This window comes from Hevea brasiliensis, chromosome 14 (assembly GCF_030052815.1).
Source record: "Hevea brasiliensis isolate MT/VB/25A 57/8 chromosome 14, ASM3005281v1, whole genome shotgun sequence".
Classification (NCBI taxonomy): Eukaryota; Viridiplantae; Streptophyta; class Magnoliopsida; order Malpighiales; family Euphorbiaceae; genus Hevea; species Hevea brasiliensis.
In genome coordinates this window covers 77,688,551-77,704,010 of record NC_079506.1, presented here as the reverse complement: position 1 = coordinate 77,704,010, position 15,460 = coordinate 77,688,551, and the positions used below count along the sequence as shown (strand labels likewise).

The 15,460-nt window shown below is 28.4% G+C and overlaps 3 protein-coding genes across 3 annotated transcripts; all 3 read left to right on the top strand.

The window, feature by feature from the left end:
• The first annotated feature begins 1,589 nt into the window (after nucleotides 1–1,589).
• Nucleotides 1,590–2,951, top strand: LOC110671229 (flavonol sulfotransferase-like). Its single transcript, XM_058133337.1, has one exon. The coding sequence runs from the start codon at nucleotides 1,691–1,693 to the stop codon at nucleotides 2,717–2,719; it is 1,029 nt and encodes a 342-aa protein (XP_057989320.1). The 5' UTR covers nucleotides 1,590–1,690; the 3' UTR covers nucleotides 2,720–2,951.
• A 513-nt stretch (nucleotides 2,952–3,464) lies between these two features.
• LOC110637271 (flavonol sulfotransferase-like) lies at nucleotides 3,465–4,869 on the top strand. The gene has a single exon (XM_021787307.2). The coding sequence runs from the start codon at nucleotides 3,586–3,588 to the stop codon at nucleotides 4,570–4,572; it is 987 nt and encodes a 328-aa protein (XP_021642999.2). The 5' UTR covers nucleotides 3,465–3,585; the 3' UTR covers nucleotides 4,573–4,869.
• A 2,651-nt stretch (nucleotides 4,870–7,520) lies between these two features.
• On the top strand, nucleotides 7,521–8,848 carry LOC110641699 (flavonol sulfotransferase-like). Its single transcript, XM_021793520.2, has one exon. The coding sequence runs from the start codon at nucleotides 7,589–7,591 to the stop codon at nucleotides 8,615–8,617; it is 1,029 nt and encodes a 342-aa protein (XP_021649212.2). The 5' UTR covers nucleotides 7,521–7,588; the 3' UTR covers nucleotides 8,618–8,848.
• The last annotated feature ends 6,612 nt before the right edge of the window (nucleotides 8,849–15,460 follow it).

Here is a 15,460-nt window from a genome sequence, read left to right as displayed (position 1 = left end):
AGACTTAAAAAATTGGCATGTGATACACTTTTTATTTTTATTATTTTTATATAAAAATTTACTTATCATGTTAAATATTAAATTTTATTTAAATATTTTCAAATTTCAACTGTTAAAATCTTATCTTATAAGAAAATATATTATCTAAAATTCTATTTACTGCATTTTTTTAAGAATCTTTAAATTCCTAAGTTTATAATTTCATACATTATATATAAAATTCTACTCATCATATCATGTATCTAAAAATTAATGATTTTCTAATTAAATTTTTAATTAGACTAGAAAAAGGGTGATTTATTTTTAAAAATATTTCTTATTTTTAAATTATAAGAATTTTAATAATGTACTTTACTGTAGAAATTATCACGTGGCATATATACTTTTTCCTACTTTATTTATATTTTATTGGTATATATCAATTAATTTAGAAAATAATCTATTAATTAACTTATTTATTTATTATCACATGAAAAAAAATGTTAATTAATTAAAAAGTTTATTATAAACAAATTTTAATAATATGATTATGAAAATACAAAATGTAAAAAATATATATATATTAAATTATATTATTAAAATAAAATAATAAATAATGTGCGACTAGGAACAAACTATAATTATATAATATATTAAATTAGTTAAATTTGTTATCTTGGATCCGCAATTAATCCTAAGGATCATCACATGTAGATTGGTAGATTTCTTCTCGTTGGTATTGCTACGCATAAGGTCATTTTTATGGTAAGAGACTATGATCTAATTACATTTTTCAACAAAATATATCTATTTAAATTATGATAAAACAAGTTATTTATTGCTGTATCAACTTTTCCTTAAATTCAAAAGTTGGACATAAAATTTTGAAGATTTTTAAAATAATATTAATATTTTGTGAAAATTAAAACATTTGAACTAAAACCAAATAAGTAAGAGGTTTGAATTTTTTTTTTTTTAATAATTAAGCCTTTTCTCATAATATGCTTGCAATAATAGTCAATTCATGAAATGATGTGACTTGTTAAATTATTGCTAAAAACAAACTATATATATATATATATATATATATAGGAATAAAAGCTGCATTGTTGGATTACTTTATATAATGTATAGCAATAATTTTTCCAAGCCAATTAAATAATGTTCTAAATGATTAATTATGAGGATAGTGATATGTGTGGGTACCATTGTCTATTTCAAATAAATGGCATATGTGGATGTTGTGAAAATCATACTCACATAAATTAAAAGAACATACAATTTAATATGATTTGGCGTAAGTCTAATCCATTAAATAAATTTATTATAAAGTAAAAATAATTATACAATCATTAATTATTTTTTTCACCCTCAAAATTACTAAAACAAAACTCATAAAATTACAAAATAAAATTATAAATCAATTACGATAAAAAAAGTAACTTGTTATCTTTTGTGTAACATATTTTAAATTTAAAGAAAAAATTTATTTAAATGTGATTTACCATGAATATATATATATATATATATATATATATATATATATATATATAGATTCCAGCTAGTGCATAATAAATTTGGTTTAGATGAAAATTCTCAAATTAGCCCTAATTATTAATGTTTCTTTTTCCTATATAATAGATGTAGTCCATAGACCATATGAGTTTTTCCATAGATGGTTCTTGAGAGTTGAGGGTATTTGCTTTCATTCATGGAACCATCTTGCATTTTATCCAATAAAAGTGATGCTCCTGTTTCAGGAACCAACGCATCTTCAACAAATCATACAAAGTATGAGGAGATCATCTCAACCCTTCCTCGAATTGAAGGTAGATGGCGACAATCTCAGCAACTCCGTGAATACCAAGGCTTTTGGTTCGCTCAAAATATGCTTCAAGGTATCATGTCTGCACAGGAACAATTCAAAGCTCAACCTACTGATATTTTCATTTGCAGCCATCCAAAATCTGGAACAACTTGGCTTAAAGCCCTGTCTTTTGCCATTCTGACAAGAAAACGTTTTATCTATTCCTCTACAAATCCTTTACTTTCTGAGCTTCCACATGATGTTGTGCCCTTTATTGAAACTTTATCCTTCACTGACATTACCAGCAGAGACCCTGAACTTCCACTTTTGTCCACTCACCTGCCCTACACTTCCTTGCCCAAGTCCGTTGTAGAGTGTAAGTGTAAAATTATTTACATCTGCAGGGATCCTAAGGATTTGTTTGTTTCAATGTGGCACTTTGCTGGTAAGTTAAGAGGTACAAGGGCAGAAACCTTTCCACTGGAGGAGGCAATTCAGAAATTTTGTGAAGGACTCAATCATGGTGGCCCTTGCTGGGATCATGTTTTGGGTTATTGGAAAGCAAGCCTTCAATTTCCTGAGAGAATGCTCTTCATCAAATATGAAGATCTGCAAAATGACACCTTCTCCTATGTCAGGAGAATGGCAGAGTTCATGGGTTGCCCTTTCTCCATGGAAGAAGAAAGACAAGGATTAGTGCAAAAAGTCGTCGACTTGTGCAGCTTTGAAATTCTTAGCAATTTGGAGGTGAATAAGAGTAAAAAGCACAGCTCTTCATTAAGACATTTTTTTAAAGTTGAAAAGAATGAATTTTTTAGGAAAGGTAAGGTTGGTGATTGGGAGAACTATTTGACAACTGAAATGGCAGCTACAATTGATCAAATAACTGAACAGAAGTTCAGTGGTTCTGGCTTGTCTTTTAAAGCTCCATAAACATCTTTGTGTCAGTGTCATAATTTTGCCTGTGTTTTTAGAATGGTCTGGTATGCTCTTATAGCTTAGAATGATTGCAGCTATTATCTTTAGTTTTTAATAAAAATTAATTTGAATGTTTATCACTCTTCTGTGATCAACCTAAGTATGTTTTTAATGATATGAATGAAGGCTTGTACTCGTCTAAGTTTGCAATAAAAATTTGTCAGCTATTCAGTCTTTGGGATTACAATATGATCGGATATTTTTGGATATTCCATTCAGATATGCCCATTTTGTATTCAGATATTTTATTTTCTGATTATAACTAATTTTTTAATTAGCTTCAATAAAATTAAAAGTAAGCAAACGTGAAACCCTGAAGTGAGGAGAAGAAGCGACAAAGACAAATTCATTTAAAATAATAATAATAATAATAAATATTGGGTCAATATCCTTCAATAAAAACGTTTTCTTGTAGATTTTTAGGTGAATGATGGGACGAAAATGACCTGTGAACCGCACCATTGGATTAAAAAAATGACAAGGGCCACATTACGTGTGCATGCCTCCACCAATTTGTGATAAGGATTAGCTGTAATGTCAGTTTTCTTAAGTTATTTTAGTAGTAATTAAATTTTAATTTAGTGTTTGTGTTTTGAATTTGGCGAAGAAGCCATCTGCTTAAAACGTGGAATCACCAAATCATTATCAAAAAGATTATCTTGTCCCCCTGCGGGCCCAATATCTAAAATTTCGCGCTAAGCTTAGTTCCTATATCATAGTCTGTAGCCCATTTGAGATCTTTCAAATCAATAGTTATTTAGCTTATTTGAACATTTGAGATCTTTCAAATCGATAGTTCTTGATCCTATCTGATTCTTCATATGGAATCAGATTCAATTTTCTCCAAGAAGAGTGATGTTCCTGTTTCAGGGAACAATGCCTCTCCAACAAATCATACCATCATCTCAACCCTTTCTCAAGAAGAGCGACAATACTCTCAACAGCTCCATCAATACCAAGGCTTTTGGTGCTTTCCAGCTTACTTGGAAGGCATCGTGTCAGCACAGGAACACTTCATAGCTCAGCCTACTGATATTATCGCTTGCAGCCATCCAAAATCTGGTACAACTTGGCTTAAAGCCCTATGTTTCGCCATTCTGACGAGAAAGCAGTTCAGCGAATCCTCTACAAATCCTTTACTTACCGAATTGCCGCATGATATTGTGCCCTTAATTGATCATTTAGCTTATAACAGAGACCCAGACCTTCCACTTGTAGCCACTCACATTCCCTACACCTCCTTGCCCAAGTCCATAATAGAGTCCAAGTGTAAAATTATTTACATTTGCAGGGATCCCAAGGATTTGTTAATTTCGTTGTGGCACTTTTCTGGTAAGATGAGAGGTACAAGCGCAGAAGCCTTTCCTCTGGAGGAAGCATATGAGAAATTTTGTGAAGGAGTTATTCCTTACGGGCCTTACTGGGATCATGTTTTGGGGTACTGGAAAGCAAGCCTTCAATTTCCAGAGAGAGTACTGTTTATCAAATATGAGGATTTACAGAATGATAACTTCTCCTATGTCAAGAGAATGGCAGAGTTCATGGGTTGCCCTTTCTCCATGGAAGAAGAAAGACAAGGATTGGTGCAGAAAGTTGTTGACTTGTGCAGCTTTGAGTTTCTTAGCAATTTGGAGGTGAATAAGAGTAAAAAGCACACTTCTGCAGCAGGACCTTTCAGAATTGAAAACAATGCATTTTTCAGGAGAGGTAAGGTTGGTGATTGGAAAAACTATTTGACAGCTGAAATGGCAGCTCGAATTGACCAAATAACTGAGCAGAAGTTCAGTGATTCTGGCTTGGCTTTCTGATCTCCATAAAACATCTCTGTTTGTCATAATTTGTGTGTTTTAATGGTCTGGTTCTTCCATCTACACATGTACTTCTTATGGTTTAGAAGGCTTGCTCTTTCGATAAAAAAAAAATGTCAAACATTGATCACTCTTTTGTAATCAATCGAAGCGTGTTTTTGGTGATCTAAATGAAGGCATGCAGTTATCTTTGTTTGCAAATAAAATTGGATTGTTATGCCTGTCAAACTCGAAAACAATTCATTCTTTAGGAGCTAAGCCTGAGACGGCAATGCAAATTGACTACATAACCAAACAGAAAAATGGACCCTCACAACAAAAATGACAAATTAAACAAATGAAATATCCAATTAAAATAATTTCCTTCTCGGTAGAAGTTTATATTCTACAGTAGATATCTACAAACCACCTATCAACTCTGGCAAGGCATTGCATAGGTTTGTATTCTAGAGCTGTGTGACCTGCTCCCCGTTCATGATCAAGAAAATATTAAAAAAAAAAAAGAGGAAATTTTCCTTTTATAGCTTTTGTTAGATTTCATAAGTATGTATGATGGGAGAACGAAGCAAAGCCTTCTACTTGCCTTACAGTTGCATACGTCAAAATGTTGTATGCAATATAATTACATGGAAGTAAATTTGCAAAATCATAATCAAAAGTTCAATCTGAAAACCAACCCTGCAATTTTACTATTGACTAACCATGGACGCCAATCATCTTTAACGGTTAAATTTAGAGACTTTATCCATTGTTGTGATGATAATGATTATGAGGGGTTTAAAACATCTAACAGCAGCGAGGAGAATGATTTTGATGTGAGAAAAAAAAAAAAAAAAAAAATGAACTTAGCATATAATCCAAGGTGTAATCATAGTACTTTTGAGTTTAAAGTATTAATGATATTTAAGAATGTCCAACAATTTAAAGATTGTATATCAAAATATGAGATACTTAACGGATATCAAATTAAGTGGATAAGAAGTTGTGACAGCAAATGGAAGGCAAAATGTAGTGGTGGATGTGTCACACCTTATCCCTCTGTAAGGCATAACATGATCACAAGGGATTTAAAAATCATTTTTTTACTTTTTGAAAGTGGTGAGCATTTTTTGTAGGAACTGAAAACATTTAATTGAAGTTGAAATGCAATGTAAAATTTTTGACCAATTTTATTTTTCCGCAAATTCTGAAAAAATTTCGGCAGAGTGCTTGCACTAATTGAGAAAAGCAAAAAATTTACCTGTGGAAAAACACTTCCAATAATAGCACTTCATCAAATCTCAACCATCAAATTACTCAATCAACACAAATCCATCCAATATCCACAATTCATAACATTTGCAAAACAGTTAAGTAAATACATTCACATTGCATTTAAAATATTTGATTACATTCACAATTTAGTTCACAGACATAAAAAGTCAAAAGACAATATAATTACATATTAATTGTACAACTGCTCAGTTACAATAATACATATGACTCTAAAATTATTTACATCAAATAATTACAAGGGTATAATCAAATACCCGTACAAAAATCTCTTAGTCCCCACAATTAGCAGCTCACTTTGCTGCTTTTTCCTTGCCTTTATTCGCGACAGTAAAAGAAGCTATCGCTGAGTATAAAAATACTCAGTGGTGCACAATAAAATGTAAAATGCATAATATAAAATATTTATAAACAATTCACAATTTAAAAATCTCACAATCACATTTCCAAAATTTTCAAAACTCATTATAGTACAGTTTTGGTCAAATAATTTAATAAACATAGTGTTACCAATTCATACACAACTTAAGTTATGACACAAAATTTCCAATCAATGCCGTGTTGTACACCACGACAAAGCAATCTACAGCCTCACTAATCGAAATCAATGAGGGAGGTGGCTAGCTAGCGAATGAGTACTCATCCGATCTCGACCTCAGCTGGTAAGCCAGAAAGATTTTATGATTTGATAATATAAATATATTTTATATTATGAGATTGATGAAATTATTAATATAACATCTATGTAATTAATTGGAAAGATTTTAGGAATTATTATATTTCTAATTCTAAATTAAAATTTATAATAGAATTTCTCACATAAATAATATTTTTAAAATAAAATTTATAGATTAAAAAAATTTAATTTATATTATTTATTTAAATATATTTTAAAAAAATTAACAGAAAATTACACATAAAAAAGTTTAATTATATGTAACGACTATAAGCACGTTCTAAAAAACTAGCTGTGTTAAAAGTTTTAAAGTTCACAATTTATAAATACATATAATTATAAAAATAAAATAAAAATTATTAAAAATAAAATGCAAGTTGCTTAAAGGGGCAAAGGAAGGTCACCAATGCGGTAGAGAGAAGGGTCTGAAAACCTTACGAGAAAGAAGGTAATAAATAGAGAGTAAAATTATCATGTAAGGAATAGAGACTATTTAAAATTATCGTAATTTTAAAAATAATTTATTTTTATTATTAATTTATGTATGCGTATATTCTAATTATTAAAAAAAATATTGTATTTGTTGACAAGTGCTTGTCCCTAGCTATTGGCTTTTCCTTGATCAAATCTGTGAGGAATCATTACTTTTGCAACTTATCCTCACATTTTGTCGGCACGATGAAATTAAATTTAAAATATAAAATTTGATTAATTAGATTTAGAAATTAATAAATTAAATTAATTTGTCTCAAAAATATTTATAATACCCGCTAATAGCAAGTAAGAGCCTAAATTTTGAATGACAAATTATATTACTATTCATAAATAAATTATTATCTAGTTTTTGAAATTTTATAAAAATAATAAGTAAATTCTTATATTTTTAACAATTTTTTTTTTTTTGAAAAATACTTTTTAAAAAACTATATTTGGAATTTTTTTTAATTGTTGACAAGAATTTATAAATCAGCCCTAATCATTCATGTGTTTTTTCCTATATAATAGATGTAGTCCATATGAGTTTTTTGATAAATGGTTCTTGAGAGTTGAGGGGATTTGCTTTCATTCATGGAACCATCTTCAATCTTATCCAATAAAAGTGAGGCTCCTGTTTCAGGAACCAGCGCATCTTCAACAAATCATACAAAGTATAAGGAGATCATCTCGACTCTTCCTCGAATTGAAGGTAGATGGCAACAATCTCAGCAACTCCATGAATACCAAGGCTTTTGGTTCGGTCAAAATATACTTGAAGGCATCATGTCTGCACAGGAACACCTCAAAGCTCAACCTACTGATATTTTCATTTGCAGCCATCCAAAATCTGGAACAACTTGGCTTAAAGCCCTGTCTTTTGCCATTCTGACAAGAAAACGTTTTAGCTATTCCTCCACAAATCCTTTGCTTTCTGAGCTTCCACATGATGTTATGCCCTTTATTGATATTTCAGCATTCACTGATATTACCAGCAGAGACCCTGAACTTCCACTTTTGTCCACTCACATGCCTTACACTTCCTTGCCCAAGTCCATTGTAGAGGGTAAGTGTAAAATTATTTACATCTGCAGGGATCCCAAGGATTTGTTTATTTCATTGTGGCACTTTACTAGTAAGTTAAGAGGTACAAGCGCAGAAACCTTTCCATTGGAGGAGGCATGTCAGAAATTTTGTGAAGGACTCCATAATTATGGCCCTTACTGGGATCATGTTTTGGGTTATTGGAAAGCAAGCCTTCAATTTCCTGAGAGAATGCTCTTCATCAAATATGAAGATCTGCAAAATGACACCTTCTCCTATGTCAAGAGAATGGCAGAGTTCATGGGTTGCCCTTTCTCCATGGAAGAAGAAAGACAAGGATTAGTGCAAAAAGTCGTCGACTTGTGCAGCTTTGAGATTCTTAGCAATTTGGAGGTGAATAAGAGTAAAAAGCACAGCTCTGCAGCAAGACAATATTTGAAAATTGAAAAGAGAGCATTTTTCAGGAAAGGTAAGGTTGGTGATTGGGAGAACTATTTGACAGCTGAAATGGCAGCTACAATTGATCAAATAACTGAACAGAAGTTCTGTGGTTCTGGCTTGTCTTTTAAAGCTCCATAAACATCTTTGTGTCAGTGCCATAATTTTGCTTGTGTTTTAGAATGGTCTGGTATGCTCTTATAGCTTAGAATGATTGCAGCTATTATCTTTAGTTTTTAATGAAAATTAATTTGAATGTTTATCACTCTTCTGTGATCAACCTAAATATGTTTTTAATGATATGAATGAAGGCTTGTACTTGTCTAAGTTTGCAATAAAAATTTGTCAGCTATTCAGTCTTTGGGATTACAATATGATCGGATATTTTGGATATTCAATTCAGATATACCCATTTTGTATTTGGATTTTATGTATTGGAAGAAGAAGAAGAAGAAGAAGACGGAATTTAGATATACCCATATTATATTTGGATTTTATGTATTTGAAGAAGAAGAAGAAGTTTCAGCGTCTCGAAAGCGAAGGAAGACAAATACACATGACAGAAAATACCGTACAATACACATGACAGAAAATATCAGAATTATAATGGTACTTGCATTTTGTTGACTTTTAAGATTCTACCCTTTATTGAGTTTTTTTTTTTTAAAATGAAAGTTATTATGTAATTTTATAATTAAAATTTTTTAGCCTAATAAAATTTTAAAATTAAAAAAAAATTCAAATGAAATGAATAAAATTTATCTAAAAACGGTGGAAGGGGTAGAATTTTAAGCTAGAGGAAGAATTATTAAACTAATCCAAACTCAAATAATGAAATCATATTAAAAACTACTCTTTTTTTCCAATTATAACTAATTTTTAATCAGCTCCAATAAAATCTCTATTAAAATAAGCTAACGTGAAACACCTGAATTGAGGAGAAGATGCTACAAAGACAATATATTTTCTTTTTTTAAAAAAAAAAAATTGGGTCCATATCCTTAAGAAAAAGGTTTTTCTTGTAGATTTTGATCACCTGGCCAATTCTCTAGTCACACTAGCTTCTTTATAGGAAAATGGTTATTAAAAGTTGACTTGGCTAGTTATCTTAATGAGGAGTAGAATTCCATGTTGTAAAAGATTGATAATAGTATATTTGGACCTAAAAGACGAAGAACAATGGTATGAAGACATAGGAAAGTATCTAAAAATAAGAGAATACTCGTAATTAGCCAATAAAAGAGACAAAACAACAAATCGTAGATTAACTAATCAATTTACTTTGGTTAGGGGTAACTCCACAAAAAGTTCATTTTTACGTGATAAGGATGGAACAAAAATGACCTGCGACCTAATGTTGGATTAAAACTAAGACAAGGACCACAAAATTCATTGATTAGAGATATCAATTTATTAATAAAAGTATAATATGAGGATCAAATTATTAATAAAAATAAATTTAAGAATCAAATTTGATAATGTAAAAAATAGTACCTTCTTATATAGGAGTCTCAATTTGGTCTTAGCTAAGGGACCTCTAAAATAGAGAAAATTCAATTAAAGGTTCACCAAAATCTATTCTTGCTGAGATCCTCTAATGCTCAAGTTAAGGAAGGTGATTATTTGTAATAATAGAGAGAAATGGCCTGTTTGGTATTGCTATTGAAACTGCTGTTGAGAAAATTATTTTTTTAAATATATTAGTTAGACAATATTAAAAAATAATTAAAAATTAAATTTAATCAGTTTTATTCATAAGAATACTAAAATAACAAAATAACTTTTTCCAAACTATTTTTCTCAACAGCATCTAAAATAGTATTTTTATTTAGAAAAGCAGTTTCAGACTCTGAAACTCAATTCCAAACAGGGCTAAAGTATGTAGAGAATAGGGAGAAGTAATAAATGAGTAAAATAGAAGGTTGAAGGTGAAATCTGTAAAGCTTCCATGAATAATGGCATGTCTGAGTTCCTTTTCATAGTTGATCTTTTTTTGCTATGAAGTAATGACAGGCAAGTGGATCAACTTGCTCCCTTACTCATGCATTTAGCTTATTTGGGAAATATTTTATCTTTTATAAATCGGGCTATGAGTTTGTATTGATAAGCATTATTAGCGGATCCTTGTAAGGCTACAAGTCAACAATGATGAGCGTGAGAAGTGGGGTATATCTTTTAGCTATTTATTTTATATTGTATAAAAATCGCTATTAAATTGACACCAAGATCAATCTTTAGTTGGATTACTTTATATAATGTATGGCAATAAAGCCAATTAAATAATGTACTAAATGATTAATTATGAGGATAGTGATATGTGTGGGTACCATTGTCCATTTGAAATAAATGGCATATGTAGATGTTGTGAAAATCACACTCACATAAATTAAAAGAATATAAAATTTAATATGATTCGACATAAGTCTAATCCATCAAATAAATTTATTATAAAGTAAAAATAATTATACAATCATTAATTATTTTTCTCACCCTCAAAATTACTCAAACAAAACTCATAAAATTTAGAGCACCTTTCTACTTCTTGAGCTCTCTTCAATATAATGGCCAACTAACTAGTCATATGTATAGGCCATTAAAACGTAGTTCTTACGAGACTCTAATTATTAAACTTCATAATTTAAATTATTTTAAACTTCCTATTTTATTTCTTCCTAAATTAAACTTTATCCTAATTAATCTTAATTCCTAATTCTAATTGGACTTGGACTCTAACAGTCTTCACCTTTAAGTCATATATAATTAATCTTCACAACTTCTGTAAAAGTCAATTTTTTTTAGATACTTCATTGCACTCTTGATTATTAATGTTGTCTCTTACTTCAACTTGCATTCTTCCAATCAATGTGTTTCTTTTCCAATTTGTAAAATTCTTTACACCAATCTTCTTGTTTTTCATGATCACGAGAGTACTTTAACTAAGTCTCATGACACCACCATGAATCAAACATCTATAACCTAAAAAATCAAATCAACCCAAGGAAATTAAATTCCTTTCAAATTTAGGAAAGTGTCTCACTTCATCGAACAATTTTACACAATCACCATATAGCTTAATTTTTCATTCTTTCAAGACCTTCAACCTCCATCCTATTCCCATTGGCTATATTCACTTTGTCTCTTTTCTTTTCTTCAATCACATTAAACCATTCATTCTTTGAGCAAATATAGAATGGGCAAACAGAATCCATTAACCACTCAACTTGTGATGGATCTTTTGCCATTTCCTTATCATTATCCATATTCAAACATTTATTATCAACACTATCATCAATTGCAATTGCAGTAGTTCCTTCCTTTTCTTTTCCATGACTCTTTTTAAATTGTTTAAACTCTGTAAGATCTTCCTTCATCTTCATACAATGGTATTGAATATGGTCCTTCTCATGACAGTAGTAGCATTCTCTATTTTCAAGGTCTACTCGTGATTTTGAGCTTGATCTATTATTTTTTCTCTAATTATTTTCACGTGGATTGCTTCTATCATGACTAGAACCACTAACAAAAGCTCCAATTCCATTGCTACTACACGTCTTCTTGAACTTCTCATTATTCAAGATAATAGCGGTAACCTCCTCCACCTTCAAAGTCTCCTTCCCAACTATTAGGGTTGTTACCAAACTTTTATAAGATTGTGGGAGAGAGATTAGAAGCAAGAGAGTTTTGTCTTCATCATCTACTTTCACAACCACACTAACTAATTGGGTAATTAACTTATTAAAAACAATAAGGTAATCCTTTACATCAGTACCTTCCTACATTCTGAGTTTGTACAATTCCTTCTTCAAGTACAAATAATTTGTGAGTGACTTTGACATGTGCAGGCTTTCCAATTTCTTCTACAAAACAACTGACTAAATCTTCTACAAAACATTATACTTCACATTAAGGGCTAACGTCAATCTAATCGTACTCACGACCCTTTGTTGAAATTCCTCTCAATCATCATCTTTCATGGTTACTAATTGCTTCTCGTTCAATGCTTTGATTAATCCTTATTATATAATGACATCCTTCACAGTGCTTTGCCACAAATTAAAATTAATTTTCCCATCGAACGACTCCACCTCAAATTTTGAGCTCGCCATCTTTGACATTTTGAACTATAACTCTGATATCAATTGTTGTAAAAAATCATACCCACATAAATTAAAAAATATAAAATTTAATCTGGTTTGGCATAACCCAACTCCACCAAACAAATCCACTATAAAGGAAACAAAAAAAATTATACAATTACTAATTATTTTTCTCACCCTCAAAATTATTCAAACAAAACTTACGAAATTTAGTGCACCTCTCTATTTTGTGAGCTCTCTTCAATATAATGGCCAACCAACCACTCATATATATAGGCCATTAAAACTTAGTCCTTTTGAAACTTTAATTATGAACTTCATAATTTAAATTCTATTAAACTTCCTATTTTATTTCTTCCTAAAGTACACTTTATCCTAATTAATTTTAATTCTTAATTCTAATTAGACTTGGACTCTAACAAATTTTATATCTAATTTAACTAAATAGAAATTAAGAAAAAAAAATCCAATTTAATTGAAATTGAAAATATTCAATGGGCTATTGATTATAACTAATTGAATAAAAAAATAAAATATATATTTTGTATTATTAATTAATTAATTAAATATTAATAAAAATATTTTTATAATTTTTTATTTGTAAAAAATATGATTTAATATTAATAAGAGAATAATTATAACTTAAATATTATTATAAAATTATAAAAATAATAATTATAAATAATATATTATTAATAAATTATAATTAATATATTAATTAATAGAAATTTAGTTTTTCAATTAGTTCAGTTACCCAATAAAAGGTAATCGAATTGATAATTGAAAATCGAAATTTTAATAATTACTAATAGAAAACTGAACGGGATCGAACTTATTCTTACCAAAATAACCAAATTTCATTAGTTTGGTTTGGTTTTCGGTTATAATTGAATAGTGCATACTCCTACTTCTATCCCATTTCAAGTGATGTTTTTAAAACAAATTTGTCCCACTTTATTTGCTTTTTTAGAAAATTAAGGAAATATTAATTATATTTTTTTCAACTTTACCCTTGCATGTTTATTGTTATCCACAGTATATTTATATTTTTTTTCCTTATCACATTTCTCTGTCTAAATTAAATTCAAATGCAATTTAGTCAGTTGTTAGTACTTTTTTTATAAAAATGAGTTTATTAATTATTTTCTTAATTATAGTATAAAAATCTTAAAAATTCACTTGAAATGGAATGAAGGGAGTAATTCATGTGCTATAAACTATGATGACTTATTTTCTTCGTTTTTTTTTTAGATGAGCTGATTACTTATTTTCTTAGTTCATTTTTTATTTATCAATTAAAGTTTTTGTATGGTAATTAAGGAAGTAATTAAGCCATCCAAACTATAACAAAATACTCATTAATTTGACTAAATTATCCTTTATCTTACCTAATTATTTCAATTTTAATAATTTTCTATCCATTAATTTGCCTCTAAATTGTAGAAATAGTAGTTACTGCGACACAAGTGAAATAATCAAGAGAGAGAGGTGATAAGGTTTTAGAAAATCATAGAAATAGTTATTATATGTTTAGTAGAGATGAAAAATTAGAAAAAAAATTAATTAATACTTATTAATCTTTTTAAAATGATAAATAATTTTAAACAAAATAATTTTTCAAAAATAACGAATAAAAATAAATGAATGGAGTTGTAAGGTTGTGATAATACTTGAGGTATTTTCAATATATTGAGTTATAAGGTAAAACTTATTACTGCTATACCGCTTTAACGATTCAACCTAGAAATTAAATGAATCGTGTAAGAAATCATATTATTATTATTATTATTATTATTATTATTATTATTATTATTATTATTATTATTATTGTAAATAGATGTTAAATTAACTAATATGCCTTCTTTTTTTTTTCAAAATACATTATTAAAACAGGTTGTACTGTGTTTTTTCAACATAGTTCATTTATATATAATATATTATTTTTCATTTTATTATAGTTAATAATTTGAATTATGAAAGAAAATTTCATAGAACAAAATCAATCACCAACATCACCCATAATGGCATTAACAATGTTACTAGGAACATTATCATCATGAAAGCATATAACACTACAAGAAATTAAAAAACAATTTAGAAACAGAATTTTCTGCTTCTAAATTAAAGATTTCTATTTCTAATTTGTTTTAGAAACGGGAAAAATCTGTTTCTAATTAGTTTGTTTCTAATAACTATAAAAACGGAAATTTCTATTCATTTCTAAATAAATTAGAAATGAAACTAATTCTGTTTCTAATTGTTTTTATTTTTTTCCATTTTTAATCTATTTCTAGTTAGCAACGAATTAGAAACAGAATTCAGAAAAAGAGATAAAACTGTTTCGAATTAAAAACAAATTCTTGTTTGCTCATAATCCATTTCTATTTCGAAAAGGAATTCTGTTTCTAATCCATTTCTAGTAAGAAAAAATATTTAAAAAAAATTTAGAAACAAAATTTTTTTTCATTTCTAATTAATAAAGGCAAAAAAAAGTAATTTATTGTTAAACCATTTATTTTGAAGTCATTTTAAAAGTAATTAAAAAAACAATAAATTACTATTAAAAAATACAATGTAAATACTATTACTAATATTATAAAATAAATATAAAAATATTAAAAAAATACTAATAAAAATACAAATGGAGAATTATCATTAATATGTTATAATAAAAATATTAAAAAAATAAATTACTAAAAAATTTATTAATATATTCCTAATAAAAAAACATTAATACTAAAAAAATATAAAAAAAATATTATTAAAAATTACAAATAAAAATAAATTAAACAGAAAATTACGATAACTATATCATAGTAAAAATTACTAAAAATTAAATTACTAATAAAATTAAAATGGGAGAAAGAGTTATGAAAAAAAATAAGAG